General features: G+C 35.5%; 6 protein-coding genes across 11 annotated transcripts; 2 read left to right on the top strand and 4 right to left on the bottom strand.

Moving 5' to 3' along the window:
- Positions 1 to 1,747: 1,747 nt before the first annotated feature.
- LOC17900915 (transcription factor bHLH110) lies at positions 1,748 to 6,435 on the bottom strand. Of its 2 annotated transcripts, XM_023790118.1 has the most exons (8): positions 6,252 to 6,435; positions 6,058 to 6,172; positions 4,935 to 5,655; positions 3,767 to 3,901; positions 3,423 to 3,488; positions 3,049 to 3,114; positions 2,394 to 2,453; positions 1,748 to 2,266 (listed from the first exon to the last, which is right to left on the bottom strand). In XM_023790118.1, exons 3-8 carry the CDS (start codon positions 5,616 to 5,618, stop codon positions 2,093 to 2,095), a joined length of 1,185 nt encoding a protein of 394 aa, XP_023645886.1. In that variant the 5' UTR covers positions 5,619 to 5,655; positions 6,058 to 6,172; positions 6,252 to 6,435; the 3' UTR covers positions 1,748 to 2,092. The 2 variants fall into 2 exon arrangements, with proteins under 2 accessions (XP_023645886.1, XP_006307469.1); XM_006307407.2 differs by having other exon boundaries at positions 6,058 to 6,435.
- A 7,321-nt stretch (positions 6,436 to 13,756) lies between these two features.
- LOC17899715 (splicing factor U2af small subunit A) lies at positions 13,757 to 15,526 on the bottom strand. Of its 2 annotated transcripts, none has more exons than XM_006305402.2 (2): positions 15,418 to 15,526; positions 13,757 to 14,967 (listed from the first exon to the last, which is right to left on the bottom strand). In XM_006305402.2, the coding sequence occupies exon 2, from the start codon at positions 14,950 to 14,952 to the stop codon at positions 14,062 to 14,064; it is 891 nt and encodes a 296-aa protein (XP_006305464.1). In that variant the 5' UTR covers positions 14,953 to 14,967; positions 15,418 to 15,526; the 3' UTR covers positions 13,757 to 14,061. The 2 variants fall into 2 exon arrangements, with proteins under 2 accessions (XP_006305464.1, XP_023633284.1); XM_023777516.1 differs by having other exon boundaries at positions 13,757 to 14,972; positions 15,418 to 15,521.
- Positions 15,233 to 15,977, top strand: LOC111828652 (the record flags this gene model as incomplete). The annotated part of the gene is given in 3 exon segments (XM_023777128.1): positions 15,233 to 15,399; positions 15,401 to 15,551; positions 15,553 to 15,977. Coding segments are annotated over 3 exon segments (372 nt in total), but the record flags the coding sequence as incomplete, so codon positions are not given.
- Positions 15,978 to 16,114: 137 nt separating this feature from the next.
- LOC17896680 (cyclin-T1-3) lies at positions 16,115 to 19,299 on the bottom strand. Of its 4 annotated transcripts, none has more exons than XM_006305330.2 (7): positions 19,202 to 19,299; positions 18,430 to 18,739; positions 17,639 to 17,720; positions 17,359 to 17,493; positions 17,102 to 17,274; positions 16,862 to 17,007; positions 16,115 to 16,611 (listed from the first exon to the last, which is right to left on the bottom strand). In XM_006305330.2, the coding sequence occupies exons 2-7, from the start codon at positions 18,657 to 18,659 to the stop codon at positions 16,424 to 16,426; spliced, it is 954 nt and encodes a 317-aa protein (XP_006305392.1). In that variant the 5' UTR covers positions 18,660 to 18,739; positions 19,202 to 19,299; the 3' UTR covers positions 16,115 to 16,423. The 4 variants fall into 4 exon arrangements, with proteins under 4 accessions (XP_006305392.1, XP_023633283.1, XP_023633282.1 ...); XM_023777515.1 differs by lacking the exon at positions 19,202 to 19,299 and adding an exon at positions 17,886 to 18,238 and having other exon boundaries at positions 18,430 to 18,517; XM_023777514.1 differs by lacking the exon at positions 19,202 to 19,299 and adding an exon at positions 17,886 to 18,297 and having other exon boundaries at positions 18,430 to 18,512.
- A 910-nt stretch (positions 19,300 to 20,209) lies between these two features.
- Positions 20,210 to 22,461, bottom strand: LOC17900938 (omega-hydroxypalmitate O-feruloyl transferase). Its single transcript, XM_006304405.2, has 2 exons — positions 21,962 to 22,461; positions 20,210 to 21,170 (listed from the first exon to the last, which is right to left on the bottom strand). Exons 1-2 carry the CDS (start codon positions 22,382 to 22,384, stop codon positions 20,265 to 20,267), a joined length of 1,329 nt encoding a protein of 442 aa, XP_006304467.1. The 5' UTR covers positions 22,385 to 22,461; the 3' UTR covers positions 20,210 to 20,264.
- A 1,182-nt stretch (positions 22,462 to 23,643) lies between these two features.
- On the top strand, positions 23,644 to 26,384 carry LOC17899385 (probable beta-1,4-xylosyltransferase IRX9H). The gene is made up of 4 exons (XM_006304938.2): positions 23,644 to 24,728; positions 25,268 to 25,517; positions 25,607 to 25,797; positions 26,001 to 26,384. Exons 1-3 carry the CDS (start codon positions 23,962 to 23,964, stop codon positions 25,775 to 25,777), a joined length of 1,188 nt encoding a protein of 395 aa, XP_006305000.1. The 5' UTR covers positions 23,644 to 23,961; the 3' UTR covers positions 25,778 to 25,797; positions 26,001 to 26,384.
- The last annotated feature ends 828 nt before the right edge of the window (positions 26,385 to 27,212 follow it).

Here is a 27,212-nt window from a genome sequence, read left to right as displayed (position 1 = left end):
AGTTCCGAATACTCGTAATTTTTCGAATCGAAGCAAATAGCAAAATCAACTATTCGGTCGAGGCGAAGCAAATCACAAATATCACAAATTTTCCGAATATTCGCTTTGTGCCCAGGGCTACTTTAACGTTCACATGTTTGGATATATATATATTTCTTGGGATCATCAGTGTCAGACTGTCATATCTACGTGAGTCTTATCATTATTCCAACGAAACTAGAAAAATGAAAACTTTTGTGTACCGTGTATGTACGTGTACGTCCCCTTATCTTAAACACTTGCGTATTCCTTAATCATCAGAACGTAAGATATTAATCCTTACTCAAAAGCGTAAGATACTCCTTTCCAAAAGCGGTTGAAAAATCGGAACCCAATATATATGGGCCGGCTAGCTAGAGGCTGGAGAAAGGTTTTGGCGATTTTAAAAATGAGGCCATTCTGATCCAAGGGCCGGGTAGGGTAAAGGTGCGAGTAGCCCTGGGCACGAAGCAAATATTCGGAAAATTTGTGATATTTGTTATTTGCTTCGCCTCGATCGAATAGTTGATTTTGCTATTTGCTTCGATTCGTAAATTTACGAGTATTCGGAACTTCGAATATTCGAATATTTTTCGTAATATTTGCGAATTACTTGCTTCGCTTCGCTTCGACCCATCTAATTTTTTTTGAAACAAAAAACATATAGTACATAAATATAAAGTGCAAAATAGGAAATATTAGAGGTTTTTATTTGACATATTTTCAAAATAAGAAGGAAATATAACCACCGTCCATAGAATTCTCACATTTTATTTTTAATAATGATTTTTCTAGTAAAGTTTATTTGTTTAAAAACACCATTTAGCAACAAAAAAAAACGCAACGAGCCAAAATATAATAATTTGAATAATAAGCTTATCAGATATATACCCTAATCTATAAATACACATATTATATATATTATATGTATTATATAATAATTTATATTTATACATATATATAAATATACGAAGCGAAGCGGATATTCGGTAATAAAAAAATCAATATTTGTTATTTGCTTCGGTTTTTACGAATACTAGATTTTCATATTTGCTTCGGTTCAATATCTTATAGATATTTGAATTTTTCGAATCGAATCGAAACGAATATCGAAGCGAAGCGAATCTAACGAATATTTTGCCTAGGGCTAGGTGTGAGGAAAGTATAAACACGTTTTTATTTTCTTATTGGTGTTGAAATCAATTCTATTTATCTTCAAAATAAAATAAATAAGAAGCATAACAATATGGAGATATTACATTGCACTAATGCCACTAATGATAGTGGCAACTTCAAGGACCATTGGCCGGTCGGTCCGTTACAAATCAATAGAGCACAACACGGAAGGTACGTAGTAGCTAGATACAAGAAGAGTGGGATGTGCCATGTACCGAGAAAGATGAAGTAGATCAAAGCAACACGAGGCAGTGCCGTTACTGCCGTAAGACATCATGTATATTAAAAACAATCCATGACTCAGCAGTCAGCAAATCATAAGGCCTTTTGATGACCTCCTGGACAAACCATCAAAGTTATCTAATAGTGAATAGCTTTGGTGAACTGAAACAAGTAGACGTCTTTGCAGAAAAAACTCCGTCTGACGTACGTTTGTCAATTTTTGAGGCCTGCGAAAAGAAAATATCCATCTTTGTTTATTTGTTCATTATTATTATTATTATTTTTTAAATTTGTAAAACAGTATATATTAACTATTGATATTGACATATGATATATCTACAAAAGAGATAAACAAAATAATACAACTTAAAGCTATTTGATATATTATTTATTAGTCCCTGATCACCCTTCATGTAAGTAATTAAAAACATATCCGCAAGTCTCATTACTAACCATATAAATGGATCAAAGCTGGTCTATCCTGGTATACTTCTTCTTTCTAATCAGGACGACCAACTTTGCTCCACCATCAAAACCGAAAACCAAAACCAAAACCAAAAGAGATTAAGCGAACTGATATACTCCACCTTCAATATTTCTTCCTTTTTCTACCCACCAGATTCCGATAAATGTAATCATATATAGTCCTACGGTTCGACGTTAAGTCCACGGCTAATTAAGTCCCGCCACCAAAACCAGGTGGCGTTGGCCAAAACCCACTACCAACACCGCCTCCTCCTTCCCCACCATCTCCGGTAACATAACTCATGCATGATAACGGAACGAGACATAGCCCACGGCTTCGTAAATCTCTTGTCTCTTCCTCATCCCCTTCTTGTGGTTGTGATCCCTAATCAATTTTTAATAAATCAAATTTAATCTATGTGGACATAAAATATATATAATCGGAGCTAGTGATTATCTTTTTAATAGTATAGATCACTAGTAAATGAACATTATAGGTTCTCTAAGTATACCAGCTGGGAGGCTTTTCCGGGTCGGTTCCTAGATGCTCTCATGTAGGGGACGCTTAAAGTCTGCCCATCAAGCAACAACATTATTTGGCATTTGAGTCATATAACAACTTCATTTTAAGATTATAAAATGATGACGATGAGCATATTAGCTTATATAATCAAACCTATGAACATGAATTGAAATTAAAACTAAAGAAATAGGAGAAAGGGTACTTACTATACGTAGTGCGCCTAAGATGATATAAATATGATAAGATAAAGATTATTCTAACTAATCTCTTGCTTTAAAGGCAAGCTAAACCCTATGGAACTAATTAAATATAAGTTGATAAGTTTGCCCATACTCTATAGTCTTTTAAAGTTTTGATCATTTCAGTATATGTCAAATTCATTACTAAATAATATTGTACTTAATAATAAATTGATATAAAAAGTTGGGAATATTTTGACAAACGGGACGACGATCAAGAAGAATGTCTCCGAGGATGCCATGTAAATATCACTCCAACACTTCGTTCCTTAAATCATATGTTTTCATTTATTCTTAATTATGTACATATAAATTATACAGATATGATGTATGGTTGTCAATGACATACATGCATTGAAAAAATATTTGTGTGTTGATAAAGATGCATGCATTGAAGTTATGTACCTCAATCTGGCTCTGTAAGAATTTGATGTATCCAATTGCCTCCATTAATACAGATGCTGTATCTGTCTGCAATTTAGAGCACTTTACTCAGCTCATGTAAGTATGTAACTAATCATCAACAATCGAGTGTGCAAAAACAACTTTATCTACTTTAGAAATTTCTTTAATTAGTATCACTATATACATTAATACTATCTTTGTAAATGGTAAAAAGGAAACATCTCTTATTGTAGTAAAAATTATTCTTACATAAAAAGTATAACGAGTACTAATTAATGACTGGCCTCACATTCTAAAAGGTTTTTCGTTTTTCGTTTCGACCCAAATTAATCTGAAATTTTGACACAACTTTTACTGCTAATTATGAATGTTACCTTCCCAAATGGTGAAACCAACTGCTGCAGAGCTGCTATTCTATCTCCTAACTTCTCTTTCCTCACCTGTTAATATTTTTCGATAAAAGATTTACCAACATACGTATATAATATATCACTAACATATTGAACAATCAATATAAAATTTTGACATAACTTTTGTTAATGAGTATACAAATGGATCTTCATAACTTTTGGATATAATGTATATAACATAACTATTCTCCATATTTAGACACTTTATTCCAAATAAATATTTCTTCTTAACTACTAAATTTTGCCAAGTTATATAATTATGAATGAATGACAAACAAAATACATAAATAAACAAAAGAAGTAGTAACCTTGAAGGGAGGGCAAGAAGAGCGTGATTCCACGCGCGGTTTCTTGGAAGCATTTTCGCCTGACTTTGTTGCCATCAAGAAGTTATGTCTCTTCCCTTCACTTGTTTGAGGTTCTATGTTGCTCAACATTTCCATCTTCAACCCAAAACCACTCTCATAAGTTATATATGTAAGTTATAGTATATCATTAACGTTCATCATTAATATTCGACTGTAAGGAATATTAATAGTACGTAATAATACCCCCGACAATGAGAAAAAAAATGTTAAGAAAAAAAGAGAGATATGTTCATAAAAAGACAATAAAAACAAAGTAAGGAATAAAGAGAAAGGAAAAAGAAAAGAGAGAACAAAGGTTGATGTTTCAGCTTAAAGAGAGAGAGCTGCTAGCTTATGAATTATGTTAAAAGTTTTTTTTTTATCGCTCAAGCTTTGGCCCTCCAACCAAGAATCACAACCAACAAAGTAAAAGATGGATTATAAAAGAAAATTTTGTTAAAAGTTTATTTTTATGTATATGTATTATTATTATTCTCCCTTTTATGTTTTTCATAACTTTGTTGCAATTTGCAAAGCTTTAATATTTCACAAAGGTCTCGCACTTTACATTAATCAGATAATTAATGGTCTAACTATACTTCATGGTAATAATATTCCACTCTTTCTTTTCCCTATTTTTCAATTTCATCAAAAAATTTCTTTCTTTATGATTTGGCACACAAATATAACGAACATGAGAGTTATCAACGTTATGAACATGATTTTTAAGCATGCAAAAAAGTTATGCGAATAAATTCCAATATCGATGCATACAAAAAGTTGAATGCATGCATACACATCATTTTAAAAAATATATATATATATATAAAACAGAAAACTAATTTTTTAGACACTTTTTTATGAGTGAATAGAAATTATGTGACTAAAGCTGAAAAACCATGCCGTAGTATGATACTGAACAGTAATATTCATGAACCAGATTGTTAAAATTCAGAAAAGAGAGTGTATATATATAATATAGAAATAGAGCCCTAAACGCAATGTTTCCAGACGCACTAACTTCACGAGATTCACCGTCAGGCCAATCCCTCTAAGCCATCATTTATAATTTATATTAAAAAAAAAAAAGCAAAAAGAAAGAAAAAGTAATAATTCAAAATATACTTACTTGATGAGTACTAGGGGAAGAAGAAGAAGGGTGATGAAGTGTTTGCTGAAGATGATGATGAAAAGGGAGGCCAAAAGGAGTAAAGCTTCCTCTGCTCATCCCAAGGTTACTAATCTCTTGAGAATTTAAAGGAGGAACTAAGACGTTCCCTTCGAACAATCTTCCATCAAACACCTGCATGTTCATATCAAATGGTCTCGGGATGTTGTTACTCATGTCCACGCTCATCTTTCTAGACTCGCTCAAGCTCGATATGTTTACGCTTGGGTAAATCTGACTGAAGTTGCCTCTACGAGACGAAGGGGAAGAGGAAGAAGAAGAAGAAGGGAGACTGCTACAATAATCTCCATTGGTGGGGAACCCGGGAGATATAGTCTTGAGAAGAAGCTTCTCAGTGTAGTCTTTGTGTTCATTGATCTTCAAATAGTTTGTGATCACTGGACTGTTCAACATGTCTGTGAACTTAGATATGCCTTCTTGTTGGTCTGAGATAGTTGATGAGGAAAGCTCTTCTTTGATCTTGAGAAGTCCTTCATGATGATGATATGAAGATTGGTCATGATGATAAGGCGGCCATTGCAAAGGAAAGTCTTGTTGCTGGATCAAGGAGTGATTGTGGATGGTGGAGAGACTCATACATTCACTTGTGTTGTTGTTGCTGCTGTGGTCTCTTGTGTTTAACATCTCATTGTTATAGTTATGACTCAAGCTCACACTATTCCTGTAACAAAAACCACACAACTTTGTTTTAGCTTGGATCAATGCAAAATCAGAGTACCATGTCATATATATGTATGAAGGATAATATTATAGAAAATAATATTTTATCAGCCACTTAAATTTTATCTTGTTGTCTTCTTCACTAACTTATCTTTCAAAAACCAAAAAAGAAGCAAAAAAGAAGAAGAAGAAAGATTCCAAATTCTTCATATCATCTTGATACCAAGAATATTCACAAAATTAACTGCAGAAACCTATTAGCATACACGTGTTAAATGGATATATATGTAGATATAATACATAGCTAGCTAGCCATGTATGTTTGTATCTATATATACACACATGATACAGCAGATGAGAGAGAGAGAGAGAGAGAGAGAGAGAGGTGTGTAAGGAGACTTACAAAGAAATACCTCCTGGGCTCCATTGATGGGCAGAGGAAGCTCCATAGCAAGAAGGGTCAGAGTTATTGTCTAAGGAAGAGGAAGAAGAAGAGGATCCAACAAGCTGTAATTGATCTTGAAGCTGATGGAGATTAGCAGAGTCCATATATGTATGAGAGATGATGAAGCTATATAGATAAACTTAATATTATACCTGATCTCTGTGTATATGAGTATATTTTATATATATGTGTGTGGTTTGTGTGTAAAGAAAGATGATTTTTTGGAAGAGTTTTCTCTCTTGAAAATCCCAAGAGATTAAGATTTAAGATGAAGTAATTAATTAAAATTTGTTGTTGTATGTATATATATATGATGTGCCTTCTCAAACTCAAAGCTTTCTCCCTATTCCTTTGAAAAGCACATACATCACATAACATAACCTTAGCTTTTTTTTGAAGCTTGACGCATCTCACTCTCTACTATTTCAAGTACCTATATTCTGAAAAGCAATAAAGAAAGGAGAGGAAAAAAAACCCATTCAATAATACAATAACAAAATAAAATAAAAACTATAATATGGACTCACTTTTTCTAGAGTATATGCCCTACTTTTCAAATTGTTTTCAGTATTTGTATATATATATATATATATAATTTTGTATTTCTTAATGTAGTAGTAGTAGCTTTTAGGCACTCTCTCTCCTTCTCTCTCTCTCTCTGCAATTAGAGGGAGATGATTAAAATTCCTGAAAGGCATGATTAGTGTCCCAAGCTCCTCCTGCCTTCGATCCCAAGGCTTTGCAACAGTTGTCTCAGACGAGAAATGATGGCATCCATCCATCTCTGTCTACTCTCACCCCCCCACTACTATATAACACACTTCCTTCTTTATCTCTCTTTCTCTATATACACATTACATACTGTTTTTTGTAATCTGAATTCATGTTGGGGATGGGATGGAGTGTAAACGGAGACCATGTGGATCAAGTCCAAGAGTATTGAGCCCAAACCCACTAATTGGTTGTAGGTTTTATTCTCAAATGTACTTATCAGTAAAGTCATTTTTGATACTTTATATAACTCAACCTTAATAAGTAAGCCAAGACTAGGATGCACAAATTGTTAGTTAGTGGAAGCACGGGGATGAACTAGTTCTTCTTTCACTTTTTAGGAATGTCGTCGGAAGGGTTATAATTGTTTTTCAAATAAAAATCAGCAATCCATGATGAATATTGGACTTGGCAAATACAAGAAAAAAAAAGAGGAAAACTATGACATATGAATACTTTTTTTTTTAGTTAATATATAGAATCAAATCTTTAACCAAAAACCATTTTCTCCATAAACCCTTGCATTGAAATTGACGTAAAACAATTGTTTTAGTAACTTATATTATATAAGTTATATAGAAACAGGTAAACAATTTATACATCTAACTTCTCTTTTATTATATTGAGGATCTAAGCTAAGTAACAAAGTTTGTCTATGAGGTTACAAACTCAGTTGGAAGCCAACAACAAAACTCATGTTGTGTCTTTAAAATGGAGGCAGTTAGCTACTAGAGATGGAAATGATGATCTCCGAAGGCTTTATTACTTTTATCAAGTGGAATAATTGTAGTAGCAGGAACCACCACCACGAAGGTGAGCTAGCCCAAAACCTTTCTTAAAAAAAAAAAAAAAAACCAAAATAATTTACAACGGAGTACACTTGAAACAAGTCATCACCCTTTGTCATGATGACGCAAGTCCTCCGAAACCAGGCTCAAGCTACGATATATATTGAAATGTTCAATCCATGTATATATACTTTAAAAAATTTAAATGCGTTTCTGGATTAATTGGTAAATGAATTTAGCATCCTTGTGTTGAGTTAAATAGCAAATAATGTGTATTTTTCTATGTATCTTCCAAAGGTTTTAGATGCAAATGGTGCATGGCCGAACATAAGCAAAAAAAATAAAAAATTACCATGGATCATTTTTACTATGGTTAAGGAGTAGTCATCTAATCTTTGAGCTTTGCGATGAACGTTTCGATCAAATTCAATATATTGATCTTTCCAATATATTCAAATCAATAAAGCTAATGATCTATCTTAACTCCAACTTTCATCATGGCATATAGAATGAAAAAATCATTACAATTATTTGGTTATGCATGACATTATCACAAACACATTAAACTAGTACACTATAAATGCCCAAAATCTATCTTAAAATGATCAAGTATGATATGGCAATAATTAAGATATCAACCTAAATGAAAGATCTAACAAGATTCAACTCTCATCAAAGATCAACAAATTTTCACTATTGCAACACATATATTGAAAGGATAATTTAAAATGTCAATAACGGCAGACAAACGTGGTGGCTTACGGGTCAAGTGCACCTAATTATCATCATATTGGAACACTAGAAAAGAGCGACACAAATATAATTTCCTAATTACCAATTTAGACATGCCAAAACGATATATGAATAGTTATGGTAACTATAATATACAACGACCACACTACATATATAGACATATATATTCACCAAATGTTCGGGGATGAAGGTGGAGGCTCTCAGAGTAGACAATTTTACTCTTTGAAGAGTTTTAAATAACTCATGATCAAGATATACTAGTAAGGGCCTGACTGGTTTAAACGCAGCGGTTGCGGTTGCGGTTGCGGGAGTTTGGGGAAGCGGGCGGTTGCGGTTTCAAGCGTTACTAAGCGTTTTAAACGACTGATTTAGCTTTTAAAAATGGGTGCATTTGCGGGAGTTTTATGACTGGTTAACCAGCGGCTGCAATGGCGGTTACATCAAAAATTACAAAATTAAATATAAATATAATTATTAAAATGTATAAATATACCAATATTATATTATTATGATAAATATATTGAAAAACTGAATACGATTAATAACTAAAAACCATAAATAAATTACTGAATAATTATTTAAAACAAATATTTTTTTAGTAAAATATTTTTTTTGTCAAAATTTTTTAGTAAAATATTTTTAAGTAAAACTATAAACATTTTAAATATGATTAAAAATTACATATCATAAATTATTACTAAATATATGTACTAAATAATTATTGAAATGTTAAATAAATAAATTTTATAAGATTTGATAATATTGAAAAATTAAATTTAGAGAATAGTTATAATTTGAGAATTAATGTGAATATATATAAAATTTGATAATATATTTTTTCTTTTGCAGATTTTCCTTTTTCAGTTTCTTTCCTTTTTAAATCAATCGCAATCGCCCGCAACTGCAAACGCTTGCGGGAAAGAGCTTTTGAAATCCAGCGATTTCAAGCGATCCCAAACGGTGTGGAGCGTTTTGTATGATTAATATCAATCGCTAACAACAACAAACGCCCGCTACCAACCGCTAGATGGGTGAGAGCGAGAGAACCAATCAACACCTTAGGGTAGAGACATACTTATAAGAAAAAAGTTTATGCAAGAGATGATGACTTGGCAAGTTGCTTGTTAATTGTCATTAGCATAGACTTGACGGCGAACTTTTATTGGTTGTTACATGAAATGTGTCGTGCAATGTATATTTGATGTTATTGGTTTAAAAGGAAAGAACATGTGTCATATATATTCTCATGTTATTGATTGGCTGACTTTTTTTTGGAATGATCGCATTTTAGAAGTTTAGGAAGGGAGAAGTAACTTGAACTTCGTTTAGTTTTTAATACATAAATGATTCCTCCTTAGTTTGGTCAAAAAAAAAAAAAAAAAAAATGATTCCTTATCTGGTGACTCAAAAGTGCAATAAGTTACGAGATTGAGTATAGTACTGTTGGATAAAGCTGTCACCAATTCGATCGCATCTAAAAAGAGAATGTTTAATTGATTAACTAATTTAGTCGTGTGTGGAAAACAACTAAGTTAATAATCTATTAACTTTAAAGTTAGTTCCATATTAATTCACTTGTATAAAACGAAAAAAGATATTTTAGAAACAGCATATATATGAAAGAAAAAGAGAGAGAGAGAGAGAGCAACGAGACTCACATCAGAAGAAAGTCATGTTGGGGAATGTGATGAGATCGGAAAGAGTATGGGAAAAACTTTGTTTTCACTTTTTATGTTTCTTTTTCCACTCTATTTTTATCTCTACTTGCACGCTCACAACTCACAAGTCACAACTCTCACCTTCATTTTTTTTCTTTTCTTGTAATGCTTAAAAAGCAATTAAGCTACTACAATATATATCGTTTTCAGAAAGAAAACAAAATAAAAACATCGGTGTATGTTCTGGATCTAAATCGAGTAATTCTAACAATGACTAGTATATTCTTTACTGGACAAATCCTTCATGCTAGAAAATTCGGATGATCATCAATTAAGTATACTTCTAGCCATGAGACATGAATGGTGAATGGTCCACTCGCAATTCTAATTTTCATCAACAAAACCGAATATAAAATATATGCAAGCTCACGTTCCGATCGAAACCCTAATGTGTCAACCCTCCTACACCTCACTCATGCGGGTTGTTATCTACTTTGTGTCAACCAAAAATTGTGATGCTGATCTATTTGATTAAGGAGGGTCCTTTCTTTCGGTTTATTATGTATATGGTAGCTTAAACTAATTGAGACGATCGATATACAAAGTATAGAAAGTTAGGCTTTATCATGTCAATGGTCACATTAAAAAAAAATTAATGTTGCACATAAAGAACCATCCACGTGGCTAATATTGTTACAAAATAATAATATCTGTCACCATTACAAAAGTCACGTTGTTTTAGTAAATATGAGACACATGATTAACTTTAGATTTTTATTACAAAGTTTGTCTACTCAAAAAGGTTTGGGACTCTTAATAATATAGTTTATGGTAAAATTAAAAACGTAATCTATATTTTTTGAATTATGAGCAATATAACAAAATTAGAAACATATATATATATATATAGAATCGCTAAATTTTAACATATTTTATTACGAGTCCCAAACATTTTTAAGCTGAAAAATTATAACCGAGATCAAAGATTTAATTTGAAAAGTTGGGATCAAGTATGAAAAATGGGATCAAATTAAAATATATGAAAAATGCAATTCAAGGCATCATCATAGGAGATTTCCATCATAAGGATCAGACCAGAGACTAAACTAGAACGCATATATACACCATTTGTACAAGAAGATCAATAAATTATAGGCTCCCTCTATCCATTATCCAAGTTGATCTTAGATTTTGAAAAGCTATACATTGTGTTAATCTATTATATTTGTGTGCCTTTTTAAAAGTTTTGTTAAAATATATCAGTGTATACATACTTGCATTTAATATCAAAAGTATAGTATTAGGTGTATAGGATCTAAGTTTGTTTTACATCTGTTATACCAATCAGGGTAACATCATCGCCAAATCGCTTTCATAACACATTATTTGATTAAATACAATTAAAATGCCATCGTCTTAACCCTTAAGTACTCATAAACTGGTCAATCTTCCTTGTAAAAAGATATATCTCACACACAGTATGATGGTAAGAATTATTTACATCCCATTTTTCAGCATCTTCTACGATTATGGGTTTCGAAAATCAAACTGCCAAAACATAACAAAATTGCAAACTTTGATAGGAAAGGGCGATGGTAAGACATTATAGTATTGTTTCTTTTGGCTGCAGAAACTTTATAGTAGCCCTTGTTTAATAGTAATAGTACAACTATATATATTATCGCGAATAATAGAGGTAGCTACATAATATATAGCACGTAAAACAAGGGCTATGCACTGATGATGGTTCATGATTAAACTGAATTCAAAAGAAACTAAAGATGATGGTCTTGTAGGTTGGTTAATCATATAAATTATTTCTATGCTATGAAAGAAAAGAGATAACCTCTTTTTTTTTTGTCTGTCTTTGGGGTCAAAAGAGAAAGAAAAAAAAAGTAGAGAACAAAGGCCTTAAAAGGAGGGTCCTTAAAAGTAGTATGGGAAAGCAATTTTTTTTTTTTAATTTTAAAGTTTGTCTAAGAAGAGGACAAAGGCTTTAGAGCAGGCAGGGGAATATATGCTTTCTCAAATTTAGGGCATCACTGTCCAACACTCTCTTTCCCCATTCCTATCCCTCATCATCTTTATATGTATATATATTTTCCTAACGAATCATAACTTTTAGTTTTAGTACCATCATGCATCATTTATAATGAATGTTTAGAGAACCATATCAGCTCATTATTTTTTGAATCACTAAGAGGTTTTGTGCAAAAACCTATACATCTTTTCAAATCTAAAACTAAAACATATTATATAGTCTCATCACAAACTTTTTTTAAATCGAAAACCTCTAATTTTTTTTGTCATAAATGATTACCAATTGAGCTATTAGTATTTGAGAATATAAGTTCATTATTATTAATGTTTTTGGTGTATACATATAGGGTTAAGCTCAATTTGTAGATACTAGCTACGATGATCTTTCAGATTTATAAATTATGGAATTTGTTTATATTTTCCATCGTACGATGCATCAAAACAGCGCTTGTTTAAAATGAATATGAACCACATTTATAAAATATGGTGATGTACAAGTTTTAGGGTTTAAAAAGGTTTTGTTTTTTTGTTTTTTTGGGGTGTAAAAATGTTAAGAAAGATCATAATAATTTAGGGTTAAAAAGATACAAAACCAAGACGTTATGAACCTTAACTAATTAATATCAAAAAAATTTTTTTGCCAAGCATAAGATAAGCACATAAAAGTAGTCTTTATATTTGTTGATGATTATTCCCAACTTTGAAAATGTTATATTTTGAGCGATCAACTGATACACCCGTACGTTGAGATACTGATGTCGGGTTTCAAATCGCAAATGTTGATGCGACCATTGACTATATATAGATGCGACCATTTGGATATTATCCATGAATTATTATTTTCGATATGTAGAGCTGTTGTATATATGTGATGCACGTAAGAAAACTTTTTAAAAGTTAACAATACGATTCGTATGGGTTTATTACTAGTATTTATTTATATACAAAAATCCACTCAAGCGAAGACGGCAAAGACTTCTCCACGTGGTCAATCTGTATAATCTATATATTTATCTACTAGTTAATTAATCTCCATAATTGATAATTCATGTGATAAAGTTCAGCCAATATACAATGTGTCAATGAAAAGTAAGAATAAACAAATACTATACATGTTTTTGTTTGGTACTTCAAAAGTAAGATAAATTTATTACTAGTAAATGACACCGCCGTGGGCGAGGGGGATGGGGATCTCTCGCCCTTTCGGTGCTGGTGGTAGGTAGGACGGTTCCATTGGGGGTGGTGATGACGGTGAATGGTGATCATAGCAATATTTTGAGTGATTTATCATATTATTGTTGATTACTACACACTGTAAATATATGTGACGACCGAGGACAAATAAATATGATACAGTTATTGCTCTTATAGAACGCATCCCCAACTAGGAGATGAAGGTATTTCATAACATAACAGAGTTGAGAAATTCAAAACTACCCAAGCAACGCAACGATAAGAACTTGAACGAAAAGTCGATTTTGAATCCAACCAAATGCACTCAGATGCCATAGTGTTAGCCACCTTATATTTTATTACTGAAATTCGATGTGCTTTTGACCCGGATTGGTGAGAACAGAGGACTATCTATATATTATCAGTCCATCACACAGAAACAAGTTACGTATCCCCAAGCTTTAAAGACTTAAAAAGAAGAAACGACAATTTTAAAGGAACACTAAACCAACAGAAGATAGTACAAAGTCTAAGGAACACTGGTGAATATCAATAACAAGGGGACGCGGCGGCAACAACGTTTTCTCCTAATCAAAAACTACAAGAAAGTAACCCCAAACATTTTATAATCTAAAGGACTTGGTTCCACTCATTTCAAGTTCCAAATTAAGACAACCCAAATGAAAAATCCATCACCAGATTTTACCCATCTCAGAAACATTCAGCAAACGCAGAGAAGCACAATGCAGCAGCAATCATAATTCGAGTAATCAGGGGTTTCAAGCTCCTCCCTCTTCCTTCTCCTCCCGTTCTCGGTTCCATTGCTCAATCCTTGCCCTCCTCTCCTCGCTTCCTTCTCTCCCGCCACCCGGGCTCCCTCCTCGTTTAGGGCTTGCTTGTCTCCTACCCCTTGAACCGTCCCTGTCTTGTCTCTCCGACCTCTCACTGCTCCTTTTCCCACTTCCTTGTCGGTAAAACTCGCGATCCCTGTCCCGGTGACTGAATTCCCGGTGAGGAGGATCACGTCTGTCATAGTCTCTCTTGTGCCTGGGGCTAATACTCCTGCTCCTGCTCCTGCTTCTGCTACCCCTGCGGTATGACCGCCTATACCTCCCAAAGAGTTTTCTCCTCAGCTCCCTTGAAACAAGCTTCACGTGCATAAAGTTACAGTACCCACCACGGTTACAGTTGTTTTCTTCATACTGCCGACACGTTGCTTCACGGAAATCCGTCACAGGAGAGAAATCCGCAATGATGGGACGTCCTGAGTAGAACCTACCTTGCAGAGCCTGCAAAGCCGCTGCAGCCTGATCCTCTTCCTTAAACTGAACATATACGTTGCCAATCATGTGATCAGCAAGGTTGTCACAAATGTTGAGGCTCTCTATCTCGCCAAACTTTCCGAGTTCCTCAAAGAGATCCTCAAAGAAATCCTCAAAATGCTCTTGGATCTTGCGCGGGTCAAGCGGTTGACCCTGGGCATCAACACCAGGGGTTATCATGTCAGGCCTTTGGTACATGTTTGAGAGGAGGAGTGTTGGGGAGATGGTGGGACGGTTGTGGAGACGAGAACACCTATCGCCGTGACGGCAAGCGCCAATCTTGAAGTAGAACGGACAGTTAACTCTGTCCTTCTCGGTACCAAAAATGGAAGCCAAATGCTCCGCCATGGCAGAATTCCCACCCTGAACTTACAAGATCAAACACACAAAAGTAAGTTATCCAAATTTGTTTATCAACAAGCACAAAAACATATGCAAGGCTCCACACAAAATTTTCTAAAAAACTCTCTCGAGAGAGAGAGAAATAGATTGAAATAATCAGTACATCAATACTAGACGAGCTCAAACTAGTTGTAGAGCCATAGATTTCTATACAAGGGAAAGAATTATCCAGGAAACATTGAAGAGAAACCGCATAGATCTTAGCCAGCTATATTGAATTCAGTGAAAACGAGAGAGACAAGAACAAAGGAATCACATAGATAGAACCAAGGAAATAATCAGAGACAGAGAAACACCCAGAGGAGCCAATAAACACAGAGACGAAGCGGCGCTCCAAAATAGAGCTGAGAACCACATAGACAGAGCCGTAACAATAGATCACGAAACTAAAGAAAGAGAGAGAAGACGTACAAAATGTTACAGAGATTAAGAGATCTGTGAAAGTTTCGCCGTCGCCGGTGGAAAGAATCGCCAACGAAGAGCTGCCGTCTCCCTCTCCGATTGATGATCTAGGGTTTGCTTTGTTCGCGAGTTGGGGGAAGAGAGAGAGAGAGAGAAAGAGAGAGAGCAGGATCTCCTGATATGAGGATTTATATTTAATTGAATAAAAATAAATAAATGGAAACTTGAACCCGGTTATTGACCGGTTTACACGATCGGTATAACTCCTCCACCCAGATTAATTAATCACTGATCTATACATAACTTGGGTTCTTTCTTCCATCACTAATGTTCAGTATCTGCTATAATGTTCTAATATGTATCCTCTTCATTCAATCCGAGACTATCCTACATTACAACAGGGGCAGGGCTCTTGTGTTGTTCATGTCTTTGTCTTCTCAGTGGTATCTATCATTTGAACATGTTAACAGAAGACGACGTTGTTTCTTCTTCCTTTTTGGCATCAGAATCCGCCACCATCTATTCCACTGATAGAGGCAAGAGACTATACTCAGTCGAAACAAGCAAACGAGATTTTTTCCATACGACTCAATCGTCTGGATTATAACTTGAAATATTTGGGTTGAAAACGGGATTGTGGTTCGTCTCAACATAACACAGACCTAGTAGCACCTCATCAAAACCAAATTACTTAACATTTGAGAGAAGAAGTCAAAAACAATTTTGAACTTTTGAACGAAACCCAAAACATAGATTCGAGATATACAACGGTATGAAGTCTTCTAGTATTATAACATGTGAATGGACACTTCTATACATAATCTCTCTGTACGAGAACAAAGATGATTAATCTTGAGAGAATTCACTTTGGTCATACCTGAGAGGCTTAACTTAGACAAAAGCACCTCACTCTGATCGCTATATAATGCTACACTGCCTCTCTCTCATGAGTCTTCTTTTGTCAATCCAACTCAACTCCAAGGGAGATTACATCTTCATGCTGTTCAACAATGGCTCACCAGATGCCAGCCTGTCTATAGGACTGCAAAGGGTAGCTGTGAAATGGATAAGCTCTAGCCATATGGACTGGCTTTATTGGTGCAGGTATTGCCCAAGTTAACTCTCTTCTTGGAGGTGGAGGTGGAGGTGGCATAGTCCTCCTTCTGTCCACTTCCATCAGTATGCACATCTCCTGGATCACCTCTGTCACCATTGATGAAAATATCCGGTTATTTTTATCAATCACTAAACTCAGTAGCGGTACATCTTTTCGTTCAGACCACTACCTAATGTCAAACTCGATATGTGCACATGGTAAGAACCTAACATGCCACTTAAATTGGAGCCATCTTATTGCCTATTATCAGAGCTAACTTTATAGAAACATTACATCTCACTTGATCAAAAATGACTGACAATAATAACAGAGCAATTTAGTGTTATAAGAACAAACCTTTTAATAGCTTAGTTGTAACTCCAAACTCCAACCACCAATCTCTCCTACTGCCTACTTTCGCGTTCTGGAATGTGGCAGCTAGGTGCACAGTGGCAGTTGCAATAACATGGGGTCGGTACTGCAAGCATAGGGTGGTTCGAAGCCTACACGCAATGCATTATAAAAGATTATTCAAACACAATGTGGGGAGAAAAACTCACACATGTACTAATAGTAGCAACTAGCAAGGGTCCTTACCAGTCATGCACAAAATTCCATGCTGCTGTTGCAAGGTCAGGCCAAGCGTTCAGCCTATTCAAAGCAGCAGCCAGAGGTTTGTAGGGAAGTTCAATGTCTAGATGGAAAGCACTTGTGTCCAGCACAAGCCTCTCCCCCGCCAAAACAATTTCTTTAAATTCATGGTAACATTCCTACAGGCAAAGTAACAAGTAATATATTAGCAAACTGCACAATGCGCAATGCAAACTTACCAATATAGATTTAGAGATACTTACAGTTTGATGGATTCTAATTGAGGCAGAGGGATCCCACTCATAAATGATTTCATAAGATGCAACAACAACGCTGGACAGTTGACATGGCTCATCTTCAGCTTTGCAAGCGAGGAACAGACTGGCAGTTGCTATCGTCTGCAAATCACCAAGTGAATATCATTACTCAAAATCTTGTTCGAAGCATAAATTTCTCCATTACAGACTATATTCAAGCATCCAAACTTTCCTGACAGCTTCAATGAGTGCAATTGATGAACATACGTATACAGAATATTCTTACCTGCCAGTCATTTTTTGCATGAGATTGGCGCATGTAAAATCGGTGGCACATCATCATTGCACAAGCTATTGTAACCTGGGACCTGAAGCAATGAGATTGTCAAAAACCTTCAACAAGAACAAGTTCAATGTTATAATATCTTGGGCAGCAACTAAATGCAAGACATCACTTTCAACAAAACCGGCATTTATAACACGAAACTGTTCCGACACACGTGATTAGTGCAAAGAACGAAAAACACCAGTACCTATGATAGAAGATTCAAAAATAGTGGGCCGGAGGAAGTGCACTTGCTCAGAAAACTAAGAACATCAGATGGGATAATGGTAGGAACAGCTGATGGTTTTGATAACCAAGCAGAGAATTACAAATACAGAGACATATATCACAAGGGCATGTCTAAACAGGTGAACAGCTCCCAAGCAAATTCACTACAGATGCAAAGCCTCCCATTGCCGATGAGAAGTGTGCCAATATATGATGCATGAACACCAAATTTTGACTATAAATTACATAATTCTCCATTCACAAGATATAAAGGTAGACAAAATGGAGAATTTTTATAGTTCGAGAACCTCCAGACCACCTTCCACAGTGGCCCTACGACAAAATTCAACAGTTAAGCTTAGCCATTGTCATGCACTAGGCACCCTCTTTAGCTAAAACAAGTTCCAAGAAATATCAGAAGACAAGAAGAAGCATTAAGTATACTCCATGAAGCAAGCAACCAAAGAACAAAACACTAGTTCCTAGCAAATGAAGCAACAAAAGAAATAATACTGTGAGCTTACACATGAAGCTTCATGCCAAGCCTTTGCAGGAAGGTGCAATACGAAGACCGTAAAAAAGACTCCTTGGCCAGGTCAATCCCATCTTTTCTTGATGGAGAGAAACGCTCAATCTCTTCCCTGCTGATATACAACTTTGACGTTTCACATTGAGGAGATTCCAACAAAGATACGTGTCTTGCCTCCGCTTCGAAATGTTGTCGAGACCGCTTTCTAGGATGCTCTTCTCCCATAGTAATCTTCTTCCGCCAAACAGCACAAACTGACCAAAAAGTTTCGATCTTTTAATTAATCGATTTAGCTGACGAAATATCTGCAAATAGCGAGCACCATCGTCAACGAGGATTCACAGAGTAATGTGGAACTTTTTTTGGTCAAACAAAACAGAATTAATTATTTTTCACATAACAGAATAAATGCTACAACAAAACAAGACACAGATCTACAGAAACTGCTTTTGGTCTGATCTATCTCAGCTTCACATATTGTTTTGACTCATGTGGCCGCATCAACCAAAGATGTTTAAAAACATATTCCAACGGATTCGATTAAATCACCCAAAAAAAAAAAAAAACTGAATCATAGAAGGCGATTACTAAAAAAATTCACGAACGAAGAACATAAAAGCAAAATCTGCAGAAGAGATCGATAAATTACGAAACGTGAAGGACTTAAAGATGAGAAGGGCCAATTGATTCAAAAGATGAAATCAATTTTAAAACAAAGGGACAGTAAACGAAATTGGAGGATAGCTAAGATTTGAGATTTCACTAACCCAAGTTTGCTTGATGAAGGAAAAAAAAAAATTCTTTGAAACTTGAATATTTTTGGGACTCTGCCTTTTTCTTCTTTTTCTTTTCTTGTGTTGTTTGTTGTCTGAAATTCAGGAAAAGATCTTGCGGTGTTGAGATTTTAATACCTAAAGATAAATATCGTACTCAACTAAATGGGCCGGATTATTTCAATGAAAAGTACATCTGATCATGGATATGGGCTTCGACATGCAATAATAATAATCTTTCTTCTTTTTAATTGATTTTTTAATATAAAAACAAAAATAATACAATTATCTAGTATGACACTTTTCTCAACTTTCAAAAATTACAAGTTTTTTTTTTTTTCCCCAACTCCAAATTATGTTAGAAAACACACAACTGCTTACTGAAGGGTTGGTTGACATGTAGAAAACAAAGAACAGAACATGGAGTTCCGTATCGATTCCAAAGTTTACATATTTTGTAATATGATGCATATGCACATTAATAATTGAGTATGGTGCCATATAGTTTTCGTTGGAAATATATTAGTTAAAGATTCATTTATCATAAGAAAGAGATAGCGTTTTAGTTTAATTAGCGTTTAAGATTCCAACATACGTATATACAATTTGTTTAATTATCATACCAAACAGAAAGTTGTCACCACAATTTGATACACTGAAATGTTAATTTGATTTCGGGTTTTTATATAAGAACCATTGAGTAAAAACGATGAACAAAATTAGGTAGAGAACATGTCTTCCGCTGAATTCATGGATCAGTTAATGTACATTATCATATTAATATTAGGATCGACAAAAAGACTAGTTATTAAAACTCATATTTTTGCATTTACCTTGTTCGTTTTGTTTTTAACAAAACTGATTAAAAAAAACCCCCGACAAGTGTGCTACTCTTTTATCGGGCGTACGTTCAGATGTCCATTTTATGTGTTTCAAACTATATAGTATATATAAGGAACTGTAAAGAAAAAATAAAAGCGAAACCAATAGAAAGTCGACAAAGTGAGCTACTCTTTTATTATAGACCATTGATGGAATCCATAAAAATAAAACTTTATCATGCATAAGAATTCTCATCTTTGTTATCTTGACCGTCTAAAAACTTAACCATGTAATACTCTAGTCTCTTCACAGCATCCTCCGGTAGGGACATCTGAACCCTAATGGCATCATTGTTTCCGGCGACCGGTAAAAGCAAACAATAAATATCACTCGTCAAAGGACCCATATACATTGGCTTTCCTCCTCCCAAGTCCAGCTCCTCTAGTCCCAATTTTGCCCATTGTGAAATGACCAAACTGCATGAGACGTTTGTTTTCACTGTTTTATCCTCCAGTAAATCTATCGTTGATTTAACATATTCGTCGGTGATTCTCGCTTTTGCCTCTTGTATCAATTTCACCGCTTGGTAAATATTACCATCGACTAGGTCTTGTACCTTGCTCTCGGCGCATGCTAGTACAAATCCGTTACCATAATATCCTTGAGGAAGTTCTGGATTCAGCTTTTTCCTCATATTGACGGAGAATAAAAGCTTGAGCAACATGGTCATTGGTAACTCAAGAGATCGAGCCCACGATCGCCACGTGTGAGCCGCTAGTACCTCAAACGCAGTGCATTTTAGCGAGGGAGAGCAGGTTTTCTTTAAGCGTAGGAGATGAGATGTCGTGAAGGTTAAGGTGGCGGGAGACAGTGGTTGGGACTGCAAAGACTTGCATATGTCGAAGGTGGAGTTCTTGTCTACGGTGGTGGTTCCGGTGAAACCAGGATGTGAGTGTGTGATACGTGGAGGGTTTCGTGGATCTAACACGTGACGAGAGTGAAATGGTTTGGTCGGCAGATGAACTTTACTAGTGGTGGCATGGGCCCATGCATGTAGGAACTGCGATGTGCCGATGCCGTCACAGAGGCAATGATTGATCGCAGTGCAGAGGATCATACCCCCGCAACGGAGATACGTCACCTGATCCATTATTAATTAACAACTTTCGTAAGCCATTACCAAAAGCATACTTGTTACATGAAATTAAATAACCATTTATTATTACCTAAGGGTTAATTATATTCAAACTTGCCGATGCAAAAAACGTTATACGTTACAGTTAAAACCTCCCAAAGTATAATAAGACTTTATATATATGTAACTTCATAGATTGATACGCGGTTTTAATAAGATCATAGCATGCATATGAGTTAAGCAAAAAGACTTATAGAATACATAAGCTAACATCTACTCCAAGGCAAGATAAAGAGTTTTGTTAGATTTCTTGCAACCAATAGAAGAAAAAGGAGTAGTTGAACAGACAAGTTTATTCTCTATGTACCCTTCTTTTTCTCCTAATCTGATCTCTTTATTAAAGTTTCACGTATTTTAAGAAGAAATGTTGCAGAAAAAAACCTTTATGTTATTGATACATCGAATGCATTATATGCACGATCAGGAAAAGTATGCATTTCTTATTTGAAAATAATAAAAGTGGCCGAATCAATGTAAGAGTCAGGAATTGTTAGATTATTCCTATTAATAAATTCATAAATCTAAACAGAACAGTCGGTCCAACTAACTTTATGAAACCTAAAATATTCGAGCTACGTTTATCATCCCCCTCCAAAAATTTCGAATATAATTCTTTCACTAACTTATAAACAAATATGGAAACAATCTGACTCATGGTCTTGACTTTTGATATTAAAATCATAAGTGGCTCAGCAAGAATAAGAAAAACAAAAAAAAAAGATAACGAGATAACGAACCTGTATAACAAGAGGAGGAATATCCAAGAAACTCTGAGCTTGAACCCTGAACAAGAGCTTCCTCCAAGACTTGTTTGGTTTGGGAGAATGCTGATCAAGAAACTCTTGACAAGTTATATCCATGAACGCTTCTGCGAAAACCGCGCCTTCCCCATTGCAATCAACCTCGAGCTTGTTCCCCTCATTGGAGACTCTTATCCGACCCGCGAGAGGGTAGTAATCGACTAGAACCCTAGAGAGAGACTCTTTTAAGGTTAAAGAAGGGATAGATTTTTGGAAAAGGTAAAGGTACTTGATGGAGAATCTGAGAAAATGATGGTCGTCGAGGTTGGAAAGGTAGAGAGTCTGATTTGGTGTGGGAGATGAAGGAGTGATCAAGGATGGTTGCTCTCCCTCGTACAAGCAATTCGGAAGTTCTTGCATCTTGCACTTTCTTTTTGTTTTTTCTCTGTTCGTTTAGTGTCTATGAAAGAGAGAGTGAGAGAGAATGAATAGATAGAGATGGTAGAAAGGGAAAGTAAGGAAGGAAGACAAGTGTGAGTGTTGGGGAGAAGAACTCAAAGGTGGTGGTAAAAGTTAGGAATCCGCTTACGCAGGGTCACTCCTCAACTATCTCGGTCGGACCCATTCCAAATATTTAAGTATTCTAATAATTTAGAGTGTAATTTGTTTGTTATCCCTAATTATATATATACCCTTATTATTAGGCCTAATTAACCAATCTGTTACAAATCCATTGTTATAAACAACAATATGATACAAAATCATTACTAATTTTAACTAACCGTAGTTTATTTCTTAATTAGGATTCTTAGAGAGAAAAAACACTCCAATTAAGAGAAGGGAAAAAAAGGCGATTAGCAAATGATATATATATATATATATATGGATCCATCGATAATCACCATTCACCAATGTTCTGTTGGGGATTTTAACTAACGGCCATGATGACTTACCAAACAACAAGAAGTTCATTGGTATGCATACGAACGTCCGTAACTTGAATATTCTTTGTACTAATTATTTGTTTGGATATATCCATACTATAACATGATGGAATTTTTAGCTTTTATTATTATTTTATTTATTTTGGAATTTTTAGCTTTGACTACTACAAAAACTTAATAGAATTCTATTTTGAAACTAGGTATGTGCTTTTTATAACGCAAAACCAAGCTTGATAATGTATGAAATTTGGTATTAAAACAACACAAACTGTTGAAAATCGACTGTAAAGTGTACACATGTCTTGAGAATTTATCTAATAGTTTAAAATCCAAATTAAGTGTAATACCTTAATGTGTGTTTCTATCGAATTAAAAAAATGCATGTTAATCTTCTAATAAAGTAAATGACCACTGAAATATAAAATGTAATTAAGAACTTAATAGAAGTCATTCGAGATAGAGTGGATTAGTAGGTACGTAGCGACCATTATCCTTATTGACAAGATAAGGAAAACGTGATCCTTTGACAAGATGATAAACTTTTGAATTTACATATTAGATTATAAAATTTTGTAATCATAGATTCAATATCTTCTAAACTTATATGTCACCCTTTTAATTATTGTTTTTAACCAGTTTACTACAGAGTAGTACAGTACACACCACCATTTCCTCGAAGCTTGAACGTAATCATTCTTTATTTTGCCAGAGTGTTCGACCCTCTCCGAGCCATAATCTCGCCACGTGTCCCACGAACTCGCCTAGCTTTTCTTCTATTTTTTTTTTTTTTAGTTTTTTTAACAATAAGAAAAGAAACAACAGTGCTCTTTCCGCAACTTTCTCCTCCAGATCTCGGCGGCGACGGATCCATTCCAATTCGTGTTTCAGATCGGCGACTTGAAGTCGCAACCGAAGACCTTACTAGTTCCGACTTGGGATTGAAGTTGCTATATCTTTCTCCGCGGATTTGCTGTGGGATCTCTGCGGAATTGCTCCTTTTGAATGTTTGATTTTGGGCGGTTTGAAAATACGGCGGCGGGGTGAGATTCTCTGATGGCTTCTATCCGGCGAACTCTCTCGCCGATGTATCACGATCGCGCACACGAGAATGGAGGTGCGCACAAGGGTTTCACAATTGGGGGTAGCAGCAGTAAACACAATTCCTCCCAATTTCTTTCGTATCTCACCAAACTCATCGGAGTAACTTCTGATCCTAAAAGCTCCCGCAGAGGTCCCTGGAGGCGACCGTTTTACCAGTTTCTCGTCTTCTTTCTTCTTGGATTTGTATTAGGTTTGACACCTTTTGGTAAAATGGAAGATGTCAACGGTTCCGATCGGTTCTCCTTTGAGATCAAACAGCCCTACGTTGAAGAACGGTTGGATAACAACAAGAAACGGGAAGAGGTAGCTGTAGATGCGGTGAGTTTTGTGGCGGAGACTGAAACTGGGAAGAAGGAGATCAATTTTGTGCCGAAGAAGCTTATAATTGTGGTCACACCAACGTATAATCGAGCGATGCAAGCATATTACTTAAACAGGATTGCTCAAACTCTGAGACTAGTTGATTCGCCTGTTCTGTGGATAGTGGTGGAGGGGAACGCAGCGTCGTTTGAAACCTCTGAGATTCTGAGGAAGACTGGAGTGATGTACAGGCACTTGGTTTGCAAGAGGAACATGACGAGTATTAAGGATAGAGGAGTTCATCAGAGAAACACTGCATTGGAACATATTGAATTGCATAAGCTTGATGGAATTGTCTACTTTGCCGATGATGATAATATATACTCGCTTGAGCTCTTTCAAAGCTTAAGACAAATCAGGTGACTGGAAAAGGCTGCTCATTACTTTTGCTTGTTTTATTTGATGGTAATCTGTGAGGAACAGACTTATTAGAGAGACTGCGCTTCAATTTTGAGTTGTTAGTTGAGCAACTCTTATCGTCCTGACTTATCTTATTGGCATCTTTTTGGCCTTTTTTATTTTGCGTGCTGTCTCAGTGACTCTAGTGTTGTTGGAACCCCAATATAAACATCCCACAAGCATATGTCTGTATACTCTAATGATGTTGAAACTAATGACAATTGGAGTTTTCTGCACAGAATCTGAGATTTTTGTTGTCAGTCTCTATTCTTACTTATCTGCTATGCTGCTTGCTCTGGCATGTGCTAAGTCGTGTTTGTTAGTACTTATTTCTTGTTATTAGAAAGGATTTTGTTTAACTTTTTTTTTGTATCCTGCCTTGGTTTCCTGAGCACTCATTGAGTGTAAATGCTGGTGCCTCGATACACAAAGTTTATCTTCTTCTGAAGTATTTGTGCCTCATTTTGAGTTATTATACTTGTCTGGTTTATTTTTGTAGACGATTTGGAACTTGGCCTGTTGCAATGCTCGCACCAAGCAAAAACAAGGCCATCCTTGAGGGTCCAGTATGCAATGGAAGTCAAGTGATTGGATGGCATACCAATGAAAAGAGCAAAAGACTACGGAGGTTCCATGTTGATATGTCGGGATTTGCTTTTAACAGCACAATACTCTGGGACCCTAAAAGGTGGCGGCGCCCCTTTACTCATCCAACCCGCCAACTAGACACAGTGAAGGAGGGTTTCCAAGTATGAGTTTGAGTATTTTCGTATCTGTGGATATCTCTGGTGCACGACAAATCCTATTCTTATACATGACATCATGTGTTTCCAAGCAGGAGACAACATTTATAGAGCAGGTGGTGGCTGATGAAAGTGAGATGGAAGGTGTTCCACCAGCTTGCTCGAGAATATTGAACTGGCATCTTCACTTGGATGCTCGGGATGTCCCTTATCCACAAGGGTGGGCGATCCAGAAGAATCTCCAAGCTCTCATAACTATGAAATAGTTTGAACATAGTTTTGACTGGTAAGATTTAGGGTTCTGAACTTTTGAAGCAAAATGTGGACTCAAGACCGTGAAAATTCAGTGTTTGTTTGGATTTGGAAAGGGTGAAGCTAACTAAGAATCTGATGTCAGAATTCGAATCCTCTACATATTGATGGATGAAATGCAGTGCACTTCTTGTTTGTTTGCAAAAGAAGATTCTGACTTCACCCTCTGTCTTGCAGGTTTCTACTTAACCCATGTGCTGTGCTCATTGCTGAATATATATATCAAAGAAGCATATGAAGAATGGAAAAGAAAAGCGAGGAAAGTTTAGGATAATGAAGAGGCACACATTTTAGATAAATGTTGCTGGAATCGTGTGAGCCTCCCGTGAATCCAAGATTTGGTTGGAATTAAATTGAAGGCCTTGGTATTTTAGTATGAGATGGAATTATATTACCGACATTGATGATTCCACGGCATTGTATTCGCCCATGGCTAACCGAGTCATTTTGTCTCCTTTTTTTTCTTCTTTTTTTCTTTTTCTTTTCTTGTGATGAAAGAAAGAAATTCACCTGCTATATAATCATCAAGTTGATTGATACTAGAGTAGAGCTTTTTTTTTTTTTTTTTTCTCATAAGGAATTTTATTAATATCACATGTCATACAAGGCCAGAGCTACGGCCCACAACATTAAGATTTACAGGAAAAAGAAAGTTCCACTTGAGCCCAGCTAAGCACCATAAGAGAAGAAAACTAATCTTTATCATGCTAGACCACCAAACCACGTGTCAATAAACTGGATATAACCAAGACACATGTCGATCACTTATCACAAGCATTCTGATGACCAACCTCCGCCGTTCAAGCAAGGATTCCGGTGAAAGAATCTACTCCGACAAAGAAACGAGTATTGATTCTTGGGTTTTTTCACCGACAACTAGTGAATCGAACCTCCAAATGGAAAGAGAACAGCTTAAGGCACTGTTAATATGCTACCAGAAACATCTTCTTTTCTTCAACTTAATTCGCAATTTGTGGATTCATTCCTGCAATTCTCAAAAACTCAAATGAAACAAGTCGGAATCAAGTATTTTTAAGCGATAAATCGCTAAAACATCTATATCCAACTTATCCCTGTTGAAATTTATTGAAAGAGATAAAAAACAAACACCGGATAAACTGTGTAGAGAATCCGATTTACGGCTGTAACAACACGAGAGCTGGCTAACACCGCTTGAGAAAGCCGGACGCTACCAGACAAAAGTCGACCACCACCGCTGAGAAAGTAGAAGGTGTCGAACAAGAAACCCAACTAAATTGGGACAGTGAAAACCAGAAAAAAACTCTGGCCGGCGAAAACATGTCACAAAGCCATCTCCCTCTCTGAAAGGTTTTTAGAGAGAGAAGAGAGAGAGAGTCTTCTTTAAGGTTTGAGTAGAGCTTATATCAT

Source organism: Capsella rubella, unplaced genomic scaffold (genome assembly GCF_000375325.1).
Source record: "Capsella rubella cultivar Monte Gargano unplaced genomic scaffold, Caprub1_0 scaffold_1, whole genome shotgun sequence".
In the NCBI taxonomy this organism is placed as follows: Eukaryota; Viridiplantae; Streptophyta; class Magnoliopsida; order Brassicales; family Brassicaceae; genus Capsella; species Capsella rubella.
Note: the sequence above shows the minus strand (reverse complement) of the source record. Positions and strands in the feature narration are given on the sequence as shown.

Bases quoted from the DNA above. Each gene is read 5' to 3' on its own strand.
- LOC17899715 (XM_006305402.2), bottom strand. From the start codon at position 14,952: ATGGCGGAGCATTTGGCTTCCATTTTTGGTACCGAGAAGGACAGAGTT.
- LOC17899385 (XM_006304938.2), top strand. From the start codon at position 23,962: ATGGCTTCTATCCGGCGAACTCTCTCGCCGATGTATCACGATCGCGCA. The intron at 24,729-25,267 runs GTGACTGGAAAA...TTATTTTTGTAG, and splicing joins CAAAGCTTAAGACAAATCAG to ACGATTTGGAACTTGGCCTG. The intron at 25,518-25,606 runs GTATGAGTTTGA...GTTTCCAAGCAG, and splicing joins CAGTGAAGGAGGGTTTCCAA to GAGACAACATTTATAGAGCA.
- LOC17900915 (XM_006307407.2), bottom strand. From the start codon at position 6,203: ATGGACTCTGCTAATCTCCATCAGCTTCAAGATCAATTACAGCTTGTT. The intron at 5,656-6,057 runs GTAAGTCTCCTT...TTTTTGTTACAG, and splicing joins AGCCCAGGAGGTATTTCTTT to GAATAGTGTGAGCTTGAGTC. The intron at 3,489-3,766 runs GTTACTACTTCT...AAATATTAACAG, and splicing joins CTTCTTGCCCTCCCTTCAAG to GTGAGGAAAGAGAAGTTAGG.
- LOC17900938 (XM_006304405.2), bottom strand. From the start codon at position 22,384: ATGCAAGAACTTCCGAATTGCTTGTACGAGGGAGAGCAACCATCCTTG. The intron at 21,171-21,961 runs GTTCGTTATCTC...ATAATGGATCAG, and splicing joins TTCCTCCTCTTGTTATACAG to GTGACGTATCTCCGTTGCGG.
- LOC17896680 (XM_006305330.2), bottom strand. From the start codon at position 18,659: ATGGGAGAAGAGCATCCTAGAAAGCGGTCTCGACAACATTTCGAAGCG. The intron at 17,721-18,429 runs GTAAGCTCACAG...TCATTGCTTCAG, and splicing joins CTTGGCATGAAGCTTCATGT to GTCCCAGGTTACAATAGCTT. The intron at 16,612-16,861 runs GTTTGTTCTTAT...CAATGGTGACAG, and splicing joins TACAACTAAGCTATTAAAAG to AGGTGATCCAGGAGATGTGC.